The sequence below is a fragment of the Odontesthes bonariensis genome, chromosome 18 (assembly GCF_027942865.1).
Source record: "Odontesthes bonariensis isolate fOdoBon6 chromosome 18, fOdoBon6.hap1, whole genome shotgun sequence".
Classification (NCBI taxonomy): domain Eukaryota; kingdom Metazoa; phylum Chordata; class Actinopteri; order Atheriniformes; family Atherinopsidae; genus Odontesthes; species Odontesthes bonariensis.
In genome coordinates, this window is record NC_134523.1 from 31,363,286 (window position 1) to 31,377,476 (window position 14,191).

The following is a 14,191-nucleotide window of genomic DNA, read 5'->3' on the forward strand; positions in this document are numbered from 1 at the left end:
CTCCCAAACTGGCAGCTGGTTCCACGGAGAGGGGCCTGATAACTGAAGGCTCTGCCTCCCAAACTGGCAGCTGGTTCCACAGAGAGGGGCCTGATAACTGAAGGCTCTGCCTCCCAAACTGGCAGCTGGTTCCACAGAGAGGGGCCTGATAACTGAAGGCTCTGCCTCCCATTCTACTTTTAGAAACTCTGGGAACCTCAAGTAAACCTGCAGTCTGAGAGCAAAGTGCTCTGTTAGGAAAATATCTTACAATGAGATCTTTAAGATATGATGGAGCTCGGTCATTAAGAGCTTTATATGTGAGGAGAAGAATCTTAAATTCTATTCTGAATTTAACAGGGAGCCAATGAAGAGAAGCTAAAACTGGAGAAATATGATCTCTCCTGTTAGTTCTCATCAGAACTCTGGCTGCAGCATTTTGGATCAGCTGGAGGCTTTTCAGAGAATATGTGGGACAGCCCAATAATAAAGAATTACAGTAGTCCAATCTTGAAGTAACAAATGCATGGAGCAGTTTATCTGCATCACTCTGAGACAAGATGTTCCTGATTTTAACAATATTACGAAGATGAAAGAAGGCAGTCCTAGAAACCTGTTTTATATGCGAGTCAAATGATAAATTCTGGTCAAAAATAACTCCAAGGTTCCTCACTGTAGAACTAGAAGCCAAGGAAATACCATCTAGAGTAACTATCCATCCATCCATCCATTATCTTCCGCTGGTCCGGGAATCGGGTCGCGGGGGCAGCAGCTTGAGCAAAGAGACCCAGACGTCCCTGTCCCTGGCCACTTCCTCCAGCTCTTCTGGGGGGACCCCGAGGCGTTCCCAGGCCAGCAGAGAGACATAGTCTCTCCAACGTGTCCTGGGTCTTCCCCGGGGCCTCCTCCCAGTGGGACGGGCCCGGAACACCTCACCGGGGAGGCGTCCAGGAGGCATTCTCACCAGATGCCCGAGCCACCTCATCTGACTCTTCTCGATGCGGAGGAGCAGCGGTTCTACTCCGAGCCCCTCCCGGATGACCGAGCTTCTCACCCTATCTCTAAGGGAGAGCCCAGACACCCTGCGGAGGAAACTCATTTCGGCCGCTTGTATTCGCGATCTCGTTCTTTCGGTCACTACCCACAGCTCGTGACCATAGGTGAGGGTAGGAACATAGATTGACCGGTAAATCGAGAGCTTCGCCTTCTGGCTCAGCTCCTTCTTCACCACGACGGGCCGGTGCAGAGCCTGCATCACTGCAGACGCCGCACCCATCCGTCTGTCAATCTCCTGCTCCATTCGTCCCTCACTCGTGAACAAGACCCGAGATACTTGAACTCCTCCACTTGGGGAAGGATCTCATTCCCGACCCGGAGAGAGCATTCCACCCTTTTCCGGCCGAAGACCATGGTCTCAGATTTGGAGGTGCTGATGGTCATCCCAGCCGCTTCACACTCGGCTGCGAACCGCTCCAGTGAGAGCTGAAGGTCATGGCCTGACGACGCCAACAGAACCAAATCGTCCGCAAAAAGCAGAGACCCGATTCTGAGGTCGCCAAACCGGACCCCCTCAACGCCCTGGCTGCGCCTAGAAATTCTGTCCATAAAAATTATGAACAGAATCGGTGACAAAGGGCAGCCCTGACGGAGTCCAACCCTCACAGGAAACATGTCCGACTTACTGCCGGCAATGCGGACCAAACTCTGACACCGGTCATACAGGGACCGAACAGCCCATATCAAGGAGTCCGGCACTCCATACTCCCGGAGCACCCCCCACAAGAGTCCCCGAGGGACACGGTCGAACGCCTTCTCCAAGTCCACAAAACACATGTAGACCGGTTGGGCGAACTCCCATGCTCCCTCCAGGATCGTGCGGAGGGTATAGAGCTGGTCCACTATTCCACGGCCAGGACGAAAACCACACTGCACCTCCTGAATCCGAGATTCGACTATCCGGCGGATCCTCCTCTCCAGTACCCTCGAAAAGACCTTACCAGGGAGGCTGAGGAGTGTGATCCCCCTATAGTTGGAACACACCCTCCGGTCCCCCTTTTTAAAGAGGGGGACCACCACCCCGATCTGCCAGTCCAGAGGCACTGCCCCCGATGTCCACGCGATGCTGCAGAGGCGTGTCAACCAAGACAGCCCCACAACATCCAGAGCCTTGAGGAACTCAGGAGGGACCTCATCCACCCCCGGGGCCTTGCCACCGAGGAGTTTTTTGACCACCTCGGCAACCTCAGCCCCAGAAATGGGAGGTCCCACGTCCGAGCTCCCCAACTCTGCTTCCTCATCGGAAGGCGTGTCGGTAGGATTGAGGAGGCCCTCGAAGTATTTCCCCCCACCGAGTCACGACGTCCCTAGTTGAGGTCAGCAGAGCCCCGCCCTCACCATACACGGTGTTGACGGTGCACCGCTCCCCCCCCCCTGAGCCGCCGGATGGTGGACCAGAATCTCCTCGAGGCCGTCCGGAAATCGTTCTCCATGGCCTCCCCGAACTCCTCCCAAGCCCGAGTTTTTGCCTCAGCAACCGCCGAGGCTGCGTTCCGCTTGGCCTGTCGGTACCCATCAGCTGCTTCCAGAGTCCCACTGGCCAAAAAGGCCCGATAGGACTCCTTCTTCAGCTTGACGGCCTCCCTCACCACTGGGGTCCACCAGCGGGTTCGGGGATTGCCGCCACGACAGGCACCGACCACCTTGCGGCCACAGCTCCGGTCGGCCGCCTCAACAATGGAGGCACGGAACATGGCCCATTCGGGCTCAATGTCCCCCACCTCCCCCGGGACATGGTTGAAGCTCTGCCGGAGGTGGGAGTTGAAACTCCTCCTTACAGGGGATTCCGCCAGCCGTTCCCAGCAGACCCTCACAATACGTTTGGGCCTGCCAGGTCTGACCGGCTTCCTCCCCCACCAGCGGAGCCAACTCACCACCAGGTGGTGATCAGTTGACAGCTCCGCCCCTCTCTTCACCCGAGTGTCCAGGACATACGGCCGCATCATCGAGTTATAAATGTAAATGTTCTGTCATTTTTGCTGTACATTTTTGTTGCCTTTATGCTTTTTTTTTATTATTAATCTGTGCAATACCTCATTTAATCTGTAAATGTGTGTCATTCGCATTTTCGGTTGTTCTTTATCTTCGTTTGTTACATTTACATTTATAACTCGATGATACGACTACAAAGTCGATCATCGAGCTGCGGCCTAGGGTGTCCTGGTGCCAAGTGCACATATGGACACCCTTATGCCTGAACATGGTGTTCGTTATGGACAATCCGTGACGAGCACAGAAGTCCAACAACAAAACACCACTCTGATTCAGATCGGGGGGGCCGTTCCTCCCAATCACGCCCCTCCAGGTCTCACTGTCATTGCCCACGTGAGCATTGAAGTCCCCCAGCAGGACGAGGGAGTCTCCCGGAGGAGCACTCTCTAGTGCCCCCTCCAGGGACTCCAAAAAGGGTGGGTACTCTGAACTGCCGTTTGGTGCATAAGCACAAACAACAGTCAGGACCCGTCCCCCCACCCTAAGGCGGAGGGAGGCTACCCTCTCGTCTACCGGGGTGAACCCCAATGTACAGGCGCACAGCCGGGGGGCGATAAGTATGCCCACACCTGCTCTACGCCTCTCACCGCGGGCAACTCCAGAGTGGAAGAGAGTCCAACCCCTCTCGAGGAGGCTGGTTCCGGAGCCCAAGCCATGCGTCGAGGTGAGTCCGACTATATCTAGCCGGAACCGCTCAGCCTCGCGCACCAGCTCAGGCTCCTTCCCCAGCAGAGAGGTGACGTTCCACGTCCCAAGAGCCAGCTTCAGTAGCCGAGGATCAGACCGCCAAGGTCCCTGCCTTCGGCTGCCGCCCAGCTCACATTGCACCCGACCCCCATGGCCCCTCCCACGGGTGGTGAGCCCGTAGGAAGGGGGACCCGTGTCGTTTCTTCGGGCTGTGCCCGACCGAGCCCCACGGGCACAGACCCGGCCACCAGGCGCTCGCCGGCGGGCCCCACCCCTGGGCCTGGCTCCAGGGGGAGGCCCCGGTGACCCGCGTCCGGGCAAGGGAACACGGCGTCCAAAAGTATCACTCATCATAGGGGTCTTGTGAGCTGTTCTTTGTCTGGTCCCTCATCTAGGATCTGTTTGCCATGGGTGACCCTACCAGGGGCTTAAAGCCCCAGACAACATAGCTCCCAGACTCATTGGGGCACGCAAACCCCCCCACCACGGTAAGGTGACAGCTCAAGGGGGAGTAGAGTAACTATATAGCTAGACAATTTCTCCTCTGGTGTGTGAGGAAGATTCTTCATTTACAAGAACAAACTGAAATCTTTCAGATAAATATGACTTGAACTATACTTCTAAAGCTGCTGTACTTGATGATACATCACTGATAATAGTGGGAAGGACTCCATCAATCTTCTCTCTGATAGAAACAATTTTATTGATAAAGAAGCTCATGAAATCATCACTGCTGAGAGTTAAAGGACCACCTGGCTTGGTTAAAGGACTGTGATGTGTGGCTTTGTGTAAACTAGGGACCAGCAGTCGCGCTCTTCTTTGTTTAGCAGTGTTCATTCAGTGCCCAACAAAGTTCCCAGGTGTGAAACTTGTTGGAAAGCTGTGCCATTTCATCATGGAATTATTTTTCTGTTTGTTCTACAGCTTCCAAGTTTCTTTATGACCAACCATGATTACACCATGTACTCGAATGATTTGGAATTCATCAATGGCCTCATAAACATCAAGACCAGGTGCGTGCACGTTCAGGCTGGGCAAATGTTGATGTGTTGTACTTGGAACAAAGACCGGAAGCTGCTTGTTGTGTTGATGCAGAGGTCGTGTTGCGTACCGCCTCACCCTGTCCCTGTGGCGGCTCCTGTGTCTGTGTTACTACGCCGAGGCCCGGCTGGATGTGCTGAAGCTCACCAAGCATGTGGAGGATGGAACCATAAAGGCTCGCTGGAGGATCAAGGGTCTTCCCTTCCACACTCAGCTGCTGCGCTTCTACCGCAAAGACAAATCATTTCTGTACAGGTAACACAGCTCATCTCACGGCATGGTGTTACCCGTCTGTAAAGCTTTAAAGAGACATTTTAAGCCCTTTTTAACGACCTCTTTAAGCTCCCGTCTCTGGAAGGTCCCCCTCATAAAGACCCAAAGTTGGACATGAACTCTAACCCTCACTGTTGAAGCTCTGTGTCCTGGAGTTGGAGTGTACACTTTGGAGCCAGAGAAACTGTAGCCTTGAAGCAAAACCCTGATCATTTTTAGAGGGACTTACATCCCAGCCAGCAGCCAAAGTTTAGGTAGCAGAACTGCCCCAAAGACATCAGTATAAAACCGGAACTCTGTCCAGTTCTGGATGGTTCCTTTTTGACTGAAGTGTCGGAATGTAAATGTTTGATGTTTTTTGTAAAGTAGTCTTGTGTTACAGTGGTTTCTAATCTTATCTAATCCAAATATCTTCTCTTCCAGGTCATATGATGCTTTCTCTACTTTTCACATAGGACAGGATGGACTCATTCATTGTCACAAAGTTGAGAAGGTGAGCAGTTGACTTGTTTTGGCCCTGTAGCAGCGCAGTGGCTGCTGCCCCTCCTGCAGTGGCTGCTGCCCCTCCTGCTCTGTGTTCCACTCTTTAGGCTGTCGTCACTGTCGGGAAGTTCAACAGAGGATGACGTATAAGATGATATTGTCAGTTTTGTTTGTTGCCCTGGGGAAAACCCCCAAGTTTTCTGGGAACTAAATGGTTGATATTCTGTGTTTAAATGTGTTGTGGACTGGGGGAGCAGCTGGATCCTCTAATGCCCTCTGATGCCCCCTGTGTTGCAGGTGATGCCGGCTCAGCCGCCCGTCCTTCCCAGAGTGACGTCTCTCCTGACGGGGACTCTGGTGGCGCTGGGGCTGCAGGAGCACAGGCCGGCCCTCAATCTGCTGCCTCTCCTCCTGTCCTCACGGCGGCAGAGCAGGAACGGACCCCAGATGGAATAAACAAGGTTCCCAAGGTCCATGTCAACCTGAAAGTTTGATTCATTCTCCCCATCAGCACATGTTCAAATGAAAGATCTCATTTAGTTTCCCCTGAACTGGAGACTAAATCAAGTGTTTCTCCTGTTGTACCTCTTTCCATTAGTTCCACTGTCCTGGACACAGAACTAGTTCTTTAGTCCAGTCGTCACATAGTTGTCCCTCTTGCTCCCAGTTGTTGATGTTCTAACAGGAAACTGCTTCGTCTTTTAACCGTCCATGGAGATGTTTCAGTGCTGGATGGGAGCAGCAGGCATTATCCAGCTCACCACAAGGACAGTGCTGTCAATTAAAAAGTGCTCCTTTTCTACAGTCGGATAAAAAGATGGTCAGTGTGTGCTGAAAGAGCACAGAGTGCATGTTCCACATGTGGGGGGTCCTGCTTTGTCTGCATCAAACGGTGGGAAAGCTGAGTGGGCCAGTCTGACTCCTGCAGAGTTCACATCCCGTTAATGGAAGCTCACACACACAGAAACACACACAGAGCCACTTTAGACTGTGTGTTCTGTTCCAGGACTGTTCCAGGACAGCCAGTGTGACTCCTGCAGACTTCCCGTTAATGGAAGCTCACACACACACACACACACACACACACACACACTTTAGCTCTGCACTGACACCTGCAGGGAAACCAGAAAACGGGGGGGCTGTGCCGGCAGGGGGGTCTTCCTGATGTTTGACAGATTACAGGATGTGAAACCACAAACTGATAGAAAACAGAGGCCGCACTCCCCTACTCACTTCATACGTGTGTCCTTGTCTTTGGAGTGTGCACTTTTAAATCCTCCTGATTTTCATGTGCTGTCTGTGGGTCAGTTCATGCAGGTCCTGGAAAAGTCCTTGAACAGTCCTGGAACAACACCTCCTGACCTCTCCTTCCTGGCTGAGTGCAGCCTGCGTACACCAGCAGGCGGACATCAGTGCAGCTCAGGCCAGAGAAAGCCCGAGTTGGAGGCTTTGTTCACAAAGCTGGAACAACGCTATGCAAAGTTTTAACAGTGGCTCATTTCCAGATGTTTCTCTGCTGCTTTCACTGAGCAAAGTGAAGCTAAAACAAGCTCTCACATCAGTGTGCACACACTGCTGAGGTGCCCCCCCCACAGATGCAGTCTGTGGGACCTAACTGAGCAGCTGTAAAACCGATTCAGAGCTGCTGCTGACCACGGATCTGGTGTCAGGCATGTAAACACACATTTGTTTGCCGAGCTACAGACGCATCTTCCAACCCGTCTCCACCAAAGCTGCAAACATGCACCTGTCTCTGCAGGGTGAAAGGTTGACCTGTTTATGGATGCATCCCGGTCACTCGCAGTTTCATCAATGATCATTTCAGAAACAATAGTCTGCATTCGGGTTGCTGAGCGAGTGGTCTTTGAATCCACATGGACAGTTGAGTAGAAACTCAAGTTGGCAGTAGTTCTGCTCAGCTCTGTGGGACAATGTATGCCTCCATACTGTAAATTCTATTTAATGTTAAATATGACTGCTGTGTTCTACACTTCATTTAGCTCAGCTGTGTATCAGTCCGCTTCAGACTTGTTCATATCTGCATGTCGTGCTGCAACCACTACTGTGAACAAAATAAACGTCTGAATAACACGATTCCTGTCTCCAGTCATGCTTCAGTGCTCCGTGTGTGGAGGATGGAGGATGATATTAGAACAGCGTGAACCTGACCTGCACCTCAAATGTTCTACTCATCTCATTATATGCATCTCTTCCCTTTTTCAGCTCAGCTGTTACAGTGCCTTGAAAAAGTATTCTCCCCCTTTTATCGCCTCACCCCCTGGAATTTCAAAGAATATTGGAGGGTTTGTATCACTTGATTAACACAGCATGCCTCCAAATTTGAAGTTGCTAAATGTTTTTGTCAAAGAAAAAAAAAAAGACCATGCATAGATTCTTCATTTACAAGAACAAATTAATAATTATGATTGCAATTAATTGAATTCCAATTGGCTTGAATTGGACTTTATTATCTAAGTGCCTTGAGATGACATTTGTTGTATTTGGCGCTATATAAATAAAAATTAATTGAATTGAATTGAACAAACTGAAATCTATCAGATAAATATGACTTAAACCAGCCTAATGCAGTTCCTTTAATCCCAATAACATGTTCAAGTCTGTGTAATAAGATACTGTGATCGACCGTATCAAATGCAGCACTGAGATCCAACAGGACAAGCACAGACACAAGTCCGCTATCAGAGGCTAAGAGGAGATCATTGGTAACTTTCAGCAGTGCAGTTTCTGTGCTATGATGCACTCTGAATCCTGACTGAAACTCTTCAAACACATTATTTCTGTGTAAGTGATCACAAAGCTGAGCTGCAACTATTTTTTTCAAGAACTTTAGACATAAAAGGGAGATTGGATATAGGTCTATAATGAGCCAACACTTCTGAATCAAGAGTAGGTTTTTTAAGTAAAGGTTTAATTACAGCAACCTTAAAAGTGTGAGGTACATATTCAATTCAATTCAATTCATTTTTATTTATATAGCGCCAAATACAACAAATGTCATCTCAAGGCACTTAGATAGTAAGTCCAATTCAAGCCAATTGGAATTCAATTAATTAATAATAATCATAATTCATAAAATAATCCAATTCGTTCATATAGAGCCAATTCAAAAACAATTTCCTAGCTAAGAAAACCAACAGATTGCACTGAAAACTTTTTGTTTTTCGGTCCAATCTCCCGGCCTGAGCGTGCCTGAGGCGACTGTGGAGAGAAACGACTCCCTTTTAACAGGAAGAAACCTCTGGCAGAACCAGACTCAGGAAGGGTGGCCATCCGCCTCGACCAGCTGGGGTTTGAGAGGACAGAAAGGGGGGGAGGGGGGCCGCGGCGGCGGCAGCACTGTAACACCATTCAAAGGATATCTGTTGGAACAGGGAAACACGAGTTAATGACCATAATAATATCACACATACATAAAGAGAGTAAAGTGAGGAAAGGTGTGACAGATGAGGCCCCCCAGCAGTCTGGGCCTATAGCAGCTTAACTATGGGATGTTTCAGGATTACCTGAGCCATCCCTAACTATAAGCTTTATCAGAAAGGAAAGTTTTAAGCCTGGTCTTAAAAGTGGAAAGGGTGTCTGCTTCCTGGAAATTTACTGGCAGCTTATTCCACAATAGAGGGGCCTGATAACTGAAGGCTCTGCCTCCCAAACTGGCAGCTGGTTCCACAGAGAGGGGCCTGATAACTGAAGGCTCTGCCTCCCATTCTACTTTTAGAAACTCTGGGAACCTCAAGTAAACCTGCAGTTTGGGAACGAAGTGCTCTGTTAGGAAAATATCTTACAATGAGATCTTTAAGATATGATGGAGCTCGGTCATTAAGAGCTTTATATGTGAGGAGAAGAATCTTAAATTCTATTCTGAATTTAACAGGGAGCCAATGAACAGAAGCTAAAACTGGAGAAATATGATCTCTCCTGTTAGTTCTCGTCAAAACAGAGTTTTGACGAGAACTAACAATGGGAGAGGCGAATAAAAACAAGTTTACTACAGAGTGCTGGAAAGGAGGATCCAACCAATTTTCAAATTTAAGTTACGTATGTAACTATGGTTCTATGAATCCCGGATGACCGCCAGAGGGCGGTGCTGAAAGCACTGAATGTCCCTTCGTGCATGCGCCGTTCGAGTAGTAATACCAACAGAGTCACACCTGTGACATGTCGGATGATCAATCAGAGGCTATATAGCCTGACGTCATCTGGCACTCTGTTACTACAGAATCTTCTCGCGGAATGCAAGGATTCTGAGTGACAGAGAAGCTCTGGCGGTCATCCGGGATTCATAGAACCATAGTTACATGCGTAACTTACGTTCTATTTCATCCCTACTGACCGCCAGAGGGCGGTGCTGAAAGCACTGAATGACTAATACCAGCGGCGTCACGAGGAATCCAGAGCAAATACCTCATTGAGAAGGCTCAGAGGACCCTTGCCGCAGAACTGGTCCAGAGGATGAGGGGAGGCCACATTAAACCTGTAAAATCGGGTGAACGTGCTCGGGGAAGCCCATGCTGCAGCAGCACATATTGCTTCCATCAGACCCCTCTCAAGGCTGCCCAGGAAGTAAGTAAGTAAGTAAAGTTTATTTATATAGCACTTTTCGCAGAAAAGGACTCACAAAGTGCTTCACAGTGAGATCAGAATAAAAAACAAGGAAAAAAAAACAAAACACTTGGCTTGAATTGGACTTTATTATCTAAGTGCCTTGAGATGACATTTGTTGTATTTGGCGCTATATAAATAAGCGGAGACGCTCCTGGTAGAGTGCGCCTTCACACCAACAAGTGGGGAGCAGCGTCCCGCAGCGTAGGCGTGGCAGATGACATCCACGATCCAATGGGAGAGGCGTTGCTTGGAAGGAGGACAACCTAACCTAGTGCCTCCATAACACAAGAACAGTTGGTCTGAGCGTCGTATAGCAGCAGTGGCTGCAATGTATGCCTCCAGTGCCCTCACTGGGCACAACAACTGAGACCCATCGGCAGTTTCCTCTGACACAGGCTTAAATCGTGCCCATCTCAATGGCCGGTTGCAATGAGAAAGAGATAACACTTTAGGTATTTGGCCACAAGGTAACACCAGAGCCATCAGTACCCCATTTGAAACAGGAAGGGCTTCTCTTAGAGAAGACAATAGCCAACAAAAAGGCAGTCTTACATGATAGCCACCTGAGGTCTGCCTGCGCCAAAGGCTCGAATGGAGAGCGGCACAGAGCTTCAAGAACCGAGGGCAGATCCCAAACTGGTGCCCGTGGGACCATCGGCGGGTGCAACCTACGAGCACCACGCAAGAAAAGATAAACTAGAATATGGCTCCCCATGGTACAGCCCTCAAAGCCAGCATGATTAGATGATATCGCCGCTACATACACCTTAAGTGTTGAGGGAGAGCGGCCCTTATCAAGAAGAGACTGGAGAAACTCCAGGATAGTGGACACTGCACAGGTGAGTGGATCATGATCATGACTACAAGCATGTCTTAAAGACATAAAGACCTGGATGACTCAGAACTGTCTGCTTCTAAATTCAGACAAAACTGAAGTCGTTATCTTTGGACCTGAGCGCTTCAGGGAGAAATTGTCTAGCTATATAGTTACTCTAGATGCTATTTCCTTGGCTTCTAGTTCTACAGTGAGGAACCTTGGAGTTATTTTTGACCAGAACTTATCATTTGACTCGCATATAAAACAGGTTTCTAGGACTGCCTTCTTTCACCTTCGTAAAATTGTTAAAATCAGGAACATCTTGTCTCAGAGTGATGCAGAAAAACTGCTCCATGCATTTGTTACTTCAAGATTGGACTACTGTAATTCTTTATTATTGGGCTGTCCCACATATTCTCTGAAAAGCCTTCAGTTGATCCAAAATGCTGCAGCCAGAGTTCTGATGAGAACTAACAGGAGAGATCATATTTCTCCAGTTTTAGCTTCTCTTCATTGGCTCCCTGTTAAATTCAGAATAGAATTTAAGATTCTTCTCCTTACATATAAAGCTCTTAATGACCGAGCTCCATCATATCTTAAAGATCTCATTGTAAGATATTTTCCTAACAGAGCACTTCGTTCCCAAACTGCAGGTTTACTTGAGGTTCCCAGAGTTTCTAAAAGTAGAATGGGAAGCAGAGCTTTCAGTTATCAGGCCCCTCTATTGTGGAATAAGCTGCCAGTAAATGTCCGGGAAGCAGACACCCTTTCCACTTTTAAGACCAGGCTTAAAACTTTCCTTTTTTATAAAGCTTATAGTTAGGTCTGTTGAATCTGATAGTGTGTCTGCTAGTGTGTCTTGTTCTGCCTCCACCTCTGGCACCCTCTATACTTTCATTAACCCCTACCCGAACCAGGGTTTGAATCCCATTCCCGCTTATCTTACCTCTTTTATTTCTCCCCCTACCCGAACCAGGGTTTGCATCCCCACCCCGCTGTGACTGGTGTGCAGTTGGTGAGAGGCTGAGGTAGCTTGTGGCTGTAAAAAGATGGTTGTTGTGGTGTGAGGAGCAGATCTATATAGGGAGTATAGGGAATTACTCACTGAGTCTGCTCCTTTATTTTATTATTTATTTTTTCGTTAGCACAAGTTTCTTGTGTTTACCTTGAATAGGGATGGCTCAGGTAATCCTGAAACATCCCATAGTTAAGCTGCTATAGGCCTAGACTGCTGGGGGGCCTCATCTGTCACACCTTTCCTCACTTTGCTCTCTTTATGTATGTGTGATATTATTGTGGTCATTAACTCGTGTTTCCCTGTTCCAACAGATATCCTTTGAATGGTGTTACAGTGCCGCCACGGCCGCGGCCCCCTCCGAATTCAATTAATTATTAATTAATTGAATTCCAATTGGCTTGAATTGGACTTACTATCTAAGTGCCTTGAGATGACATTTGTTGTATTTGGCGCTATATAAATAAAAATGAATTGAATTGAATTGAATTAAATACAAATCAGGTTCTAAAGATACTTCTAAAGCTGCTGTACTTGATGATACATCACTGATAATAGTGGGAAGGACTCCATCAATCTTCTCTCTGATAGAAACAATTTTATTAATAAAGAAGCTCATGAAATCATCACTGCTGAGAGTTAAAGGAATAACTGGCTCAACAGAGCTCGGACTCTTAGTCAGACTGGCTACAGTGCTGAAAAGAAACCTGGGATTGTTCTTATTCTCTTCTATCAATGATGAATAATAAGCAGTTCTAGCTTTACGAAGGGCTTTCTTATACATTATTAAACTATCTTTCCAGACTAATTGAGACTCTTCTAAATTAGAGGAAGTCTTCAGAGTCTTCTCAGAGAGGCAATTCTCTCGCTAACTGAAGAAAACTCCAACACTGAGATACTCAGCTGGGGGGTTGTGAATATCCCTGACCCACCTGATGCCTCATCCCCTGAGTAACCCCTTAGTGTAGGAGAGAGTCCAGCACTTCTTTTGTTTCAGAGCCCATGCTGTGTGTCAGGTGAACTATATTTATTTGGAACTATTCCACATGACACAGCAGCTTAGGCTCGCTCCCTGTCGGTGAGGTGATACTCCACATCCTTAGAGCCGGGAAATGGCACATCTAGTCCTTCTTTGCCTGTCGCCCAGCTCACACTACAGCCAACCTTGAATATTTTACCTTGAAAAAGCCAAGGGTGGCTTTTCCTTGCCTTAGGTCTCGGTGCCCCACCATGTCCCAGTCTAATGGGTGCAGTGGGTCTGAGCTTGTGTGTGGGTGTGTCTCTCTGGTATTTATGGGGGTGGGAGGGTTGGGTGTTTTAAATTTTATCTAATTTGTTTTGTCATTGTTGTTTTTAGCCTCTTTGTATTGCTTTTTTTTTTTTAAGTATTTTTTGGGGCTTTTATGCCTTTAATGAGAGGACAGTTGGAGAGAGACAGGAAGCAGGGGGCAGAGAGAGGGGGAAAGACACGCAGCACAGGGCTGCTCGGTGCAGGACTGGAACCGGGGCCAGCAGCAGCGAGGACTGTAGCCTCTGTACATGGGGCGGCTGCTTAACCCACTACGCCACCAACCGCCCCTTTTGTGTTGCTTTCTAAGCATGTAAGGTGGCATATAAAATAAAATGTGATTTGGCATTGCTGCTGGAGGTGGTGGGCCCACGTGATGCTTTGCTTTGTCTGGCTACTTTTATTACTCTTAACTCCCTATGACAATGAGAGAACTATTCTTTTGTCTTTCTTGTTTCTTACTAAAAGTTTCCGTGTTCATTCATTTCTCTTTGTTGTAATAAAGGTTTCCTTTGACTTATACATCCCACCTCTTCCGCTGTTGCATTCTTAACTGGTGCTATGACCAAAGATTTGGGCTCACCTTTTCCAAAGAAAACTCTTAATATTTCATCATCCTTTACCTTTAAGGCGTTCTCACCAGTTACCCCCAACACGTGCTATAACTCAGCAGAACTCAGCTCCAATTCTTTATCAGTTTCATAGACCTTTCGCTGATTGGATCACTGGCCGGTTCTTTGTTGACGCTGTGACGCTTTGCGGTAAGACGTGTTGCATCACTTCCTGTTACCTTGCTCGTGCACTGTGGAATTTCTTGCTCCGCTTGGAGTACTGATAATCACTTTATTTCGATCTATAACTTACACAATTTTGCATAGTTAAACTCTATAGCTTACCGTTCTGTTCTAACACACTCCTACAGATCTTTATTCTCACT

The 14,191-nt window shown here is 48.1% G+C and overlaps 1 protein-coding gene across 2 annotated transcripts in view; it reads left to right on the forward strand.

The window, feature by feature from the left end:
* Positions 1 to 7,605, forward strand: part of c18h6orf136 (chromosome 18 C6orf136 homolog) — a 51,333-nt gene extending 43,728 nt beyond the window's left edge. For both annotated transcript variants that reach the window (XM_075450502.1, XM_075450503.1), the window contains exons 4-7: positions 4,639 to 4,727; positions 4,810 to 5,010; positions 5,452 to 5,521; positions 5,809 to 7,605. In XM_075450502.1, the coding sequence (XP_075306617.1) occupies positions 4,639 to 4,727; positions 4,810 to 5,010; positions 5,452 to 5,521; positions 5,809 to 5,967 (519 nt within the window). In that variant the 3' untranslated portion in view covers positions 5,968 to 7,605. The remainder of the gene's footprint in view (positions 1 to 4,638; positions 4,728 to 4,809; positions 5,011 to 5,451; positions 5,522 to 5,808) is intronic.
* The last annotated feature ends 6,586 nt before the right edge of the window (positions 7,606 to 14,191 follow it).